Raw genomic sequence first — 4151 nt, 5'->3', positions numbered from 1 at the left:
AAATGTTTTATCAAGAGCAAGGGTTTTCAACCTTTACTGACCAGCATAAAAAGCTAGGTTTTAATTAGTGTTTCTTTTTACAAAAATGTTTATTATATTAATAAATAATTTATATTATATTTTTAAAAATGTTACTGAGAACATCTAGCTTTTTATATAAACAAATAAAATGAAATTGTTTATGATTACTATATCTTATCCACAGATCCCTGGTTGAAAACCCTAGATTTAGAGGCCATTTCTCTTGCAGATCTTTTGCAAACATTTGGGCAACAGTAACTTCTTCTTATAAACCACATCTTCACATTCATCTCACCTGCAGAATAAAGCTTTCATTAGTCAGAGAATCATTCGGTTTCTGCCGCTCGCCATTTTCATAGTTGAAATGAAAGTCTTGTTTCCACGGTGTTCCCTTGGCCCTACCAAAACCTCCTCTCCCACTGCCTCGGTTCGCACCTCGACCTCTGCCTCTCTCCTGACCTCTTGTGTTTCCTCTGTCCCTGCCTGCTGCCTCACTAACACCAGGGCTCACACCAGCAATTTTCAATCCCATTCCATGCAGGTTTGGCTTCTTAATCACAAGCTCTATTTCACTGGCATCTGAGTCTGAGCTCTCTGGCTTATCCTGAGGCTTTTTAGAGACAGAAGACGAGACAGACTGAATTGTAGTTGAGGAGGGCTGAGTTGCTACTTGTGATTTCTTAGCTGAAGGTTCGACTTGGCTGGGTGACGATGAGGAGGAGGAATCTGTGGAGCTCTCTCTACGTTGTGGGGTCTGTAGTGGAAGTTTTGAGGTTGTGCTAGATAGTTTAGGAGTAGCAGGAAGTGGCTGTACAGGAATGCTGCTTTTGGATTTCTCTGTGTCATCTGAAGACGATGAATCGGACGATGTGCTTTCTTTCCGTGGCTTTTTGGCAGCGCCATTCTGCTTGGGTTTAGGTTTTGGTGGAGGGGCCTTATTGTGAGACTCATCCTCACTGCTGTCCGACGAACTTGACGTTGGTTGGTTAATCTTTGTACGGGTTGTTTTGTCACTGGCAGGGACAGCAGAAGTGCTTTTTCTGTTGTTTTTAGTAGAAGAGGGGGTTTCAATGTTCTTTTGAGGGGTGTCAGGTTTGGTGGCTGACTCTTTCACCTCTTTCTTCTTCTTCTTTTTGGCATCCTCTACTGGTGCAGAGCCATTGTTTCGCGCATCTTCATGCTTCTTTTTTTTACTTAGACCTTCACAGATCTGAGTCTCATCCCCTCTCCCTCTTTTCTTGGTCTTGGAGTTTTGTGCTTCAGAGCTCTGGTAGTCCTCTGCTCCATTAATATAAACAGGACTGGATACCTTCACCCTGTCAATAGGCATGATAAATAAACTTATCAATATTAAAGGTATTTAAAACAGCATAAACGTTCACCATACTATTATAAACACAGTTCTTACCTTATACTGTCATTATCACGTACTATATAAATACTTTCTGTGGAGGGCAGGTAGCAATCCTCAATAAACAAGTCTAAAATAGTCCTTCGGCTGTAGCCGAGCTTTTCCTTTATGATGCTGGAAAGATCTGCGACAACTCGGCATTTGTTTAAGTCCACCAGCAACCAACACATCCGACATTCAGGTGTCGCGGGAGGAGGATAATCAAAGTACAGTCTAACCCTGATAGAATTGAGACTAGAGGTGGCCATACCTGAGCTGTATTGACAATGAGGACAATGGAGGCGCTCACTGTTTTAAACGGGGGCGTCAGTCACGCTGTCACACACTCTGCTGCTCTCTATTGGTGTGGAAGAGAAAAGCTGCAGTTTACGTCCTTGTTCGTCAGCTGACTGAAGTCATATGGGACAGTACTGTTCCTTGCATCACACTGTTCAGAGGATTGGGTTTGAGTAACGTACTTAAAGCCGGGGTCCAAACACTGCCCGTATGAGAGAGCGAGAGCGATAATAATGGCGCACTCGTGGATTGGCATGCTGGCTGTGCTGCTGTTTGCTGCGAGCTTTTATAAAGGTATGGAGTATTTTTGTGCTGAATGTCACCCTTTGGAAATTTGTAGGGATTACGTCTAACTTTTCAGGCTCAGTCACACTTTTTATAGTTATTGGTCTTAGGAGTGTAATTGCAACATGAGAAGATATACTGATATGTTTTGTAACTTTAGACAGAAAGCGAAAGCGAAAGATGTCCGTTGTTTTATTTGTCTCCTGGTAATCGACCCAGATGAAGGTTATGAACCGAGAACCTAATTAAAATAATAAGGGAACCGAATGGTTTCCTAAACCGGTTCCGTTAAGGGTTTTCGAACGTGCATTGACAGTTGTGTAACAGAACAAATGACTCATTTGAGTCGGTTCCTTTTATTGACTCAAAAACAATGGAAACAATATCTAAAACACTGATCTAAAAGTAAAAACTTGAGAGCAATACGAACTATGCAACGTTTTAATTTTTTTCCCTGTAAACCTGCCATGTTCGGCTATACTCTTGCTTGTACAAAAGGTTTGGTTCTCAGTTAAGAAAAAAACGTGAATTGAATATACTGCACCACAACTTATTACTTTTTCGTCATGCACGACCCAGAATGAACCTTAAAATGTTTTTCTGTACACTATATATATATATATATATATATATATATTCTAATTTTAATATATATTGTTATTTTAATTTAGCTTAGCACTAAAATAACTAAAACCGAAATTAAAAATATATAACACACACACACACACATACAGACACATACAACACAATTCCTAAAATTTTAACTAAAATTAAAATGAAAATTTAACATATAAAATTTTTTATATAAATAAAAATATTAAAAATTTTTGTGGCTGTTTAAGGCAGGGTTATTACAGTAAAACTAAAACCATTAAAAAAACACTTCGTTACTTGAAATAAAATAAGCATTAACTGAAAAATGAAATAAAAATGAATGAGATAAAAATAAATAAAAACAAAATCTACTAAATTGAGAAAAACACACAACAAAATTACTAAAATTTTTAACTAAAATAAAATGAAAATGGAAAATATAAAAATACAAATGTTTAAACAAATAAAATGTTTAAAAATATGTAAAAAACAGTTTTGTTACTTTGAATAAAATAAAAGTTAACTGAAATAAAATAAAATATTAATATATACTGTAATAAAATATAAAAAAAAACATAAACATAACTTACTAGTTGTCAAAGCAACATTTCTCGTTTTCATTTAGTTTAATATTATATACTAACTAAAACTAAAACGAATAAAAACTAATAAAATTAACAAAAACACACCAACAAAATTACTAAAAGTTTGATTAAAATTTAAATGGAAGATATAAAAATCAAAACTATAACAGTATCTCAATTGTACTAAAATAACACTGATTTAAAGTGTCATTTACAATAAGACAGTGCAGGAAGAAATAATTTCATCATTCCTGAAATAAATCAAAGCAAAACATCCAGAAGCAGAGTTTGGGGTGAAATCAAACATCCTCTTGATGCTGTAATTATTTCCATTCTGCCTGCAGTCGCTGGGAGTGTGTGTGTGTGTGTGTGTGTGTGTGCTGCAGTGGGTTGCTATGATTCTCTGTAGAGTTTGGTTGCTCTGCGTTTGAATGATATAAATGTGTTTTTAATAGTTGCAAAACAGACATGCATGAACTTGACGACGGGTTTACAGAAATGTTTTAATGTCAGTGAAGGGAACATATGTGAGCGCTTTAGATCAGCGACTCTAAACCGGAGACTCTCAGATCACAGACAGCAGGAGAAACAGACTTACATGCAAATAATAACATGCAACTAAACCTTTTAATCATGCAGAGTTAAGATAGTAAAATAAATAGACCAGTCAACTTTTAAAAAGGATACTCAAAATAACCAAACAAAATAAAATTGTTCATTTTTTATTTGAAATAGAATAACTCCAGAACTGAACATAGAGTGAAAGCATTACTGCTAACATTAGTAAGATGGTTAGTACTGCTCAATCCTGTTCAACAGCATTTCAAATCATTTTGAATGATCATTAAACATATAGCTATATATATATATATACTAAACTGTCCAAAAGTTTGGGGTTTTTGAAAGAAGTCTCTTCTGCTCACCAAGGCTGCATTTATCATTCTGGTAACGCCCACTTTTAATGATCCAGTCAATTCCTG

The 4151-nt window shown here is 35.9% G+C and overlaps 1 protein-coding gene across 1 annotated transcript; it reads right to left on the bottom strand.

The window, feature by feature from the left end:
• Nucleotides 1-316: 316 nt before the first annotated feature.
• On the bottom strand, nucleotides 317-2030 carry LOC107716599 (coilin-like; the record flags this gene model as incomplete). The annotated part of the gene is made up of 2 exons (XM_016523096.1): nucleotides 1430-2030; nucleotides 317-1337 (listed from the first exon to the last, which is right to left on the bottom strand). Coding segments are annotated over exons 1-2 (1272 nt in total), but the record flags the coding sequence as incomplete, so codon positions are not given.
• Between the last annotated feature and the right edge of the window lie 2121 nt (nucleotides 2031-4151).

The sequence above is a fragment of the Sinocyclocheilus rhinocerous genome, unplaced genomic scaffold (assembly GCF_001515625.1).
Source record: "Sinocyclocheilus rhinocerous isolate Xijiao unplaced genomic scaffold, SAMN03320098_v1.1 scaffold4165, whole genome shotgun sequence".
NCBI classification, from domain to species: domain Eukaryota; kingdom Metazoa; phylum Chordata; class Actinopteri; order Cypriniformes; family Cyprinidae; genus Sinocyclocheilus; species Sinocyclocheilus rhinocerous.
This window is presented reverse-complemented; position numbering and strand designations above follow the sequence as displayed.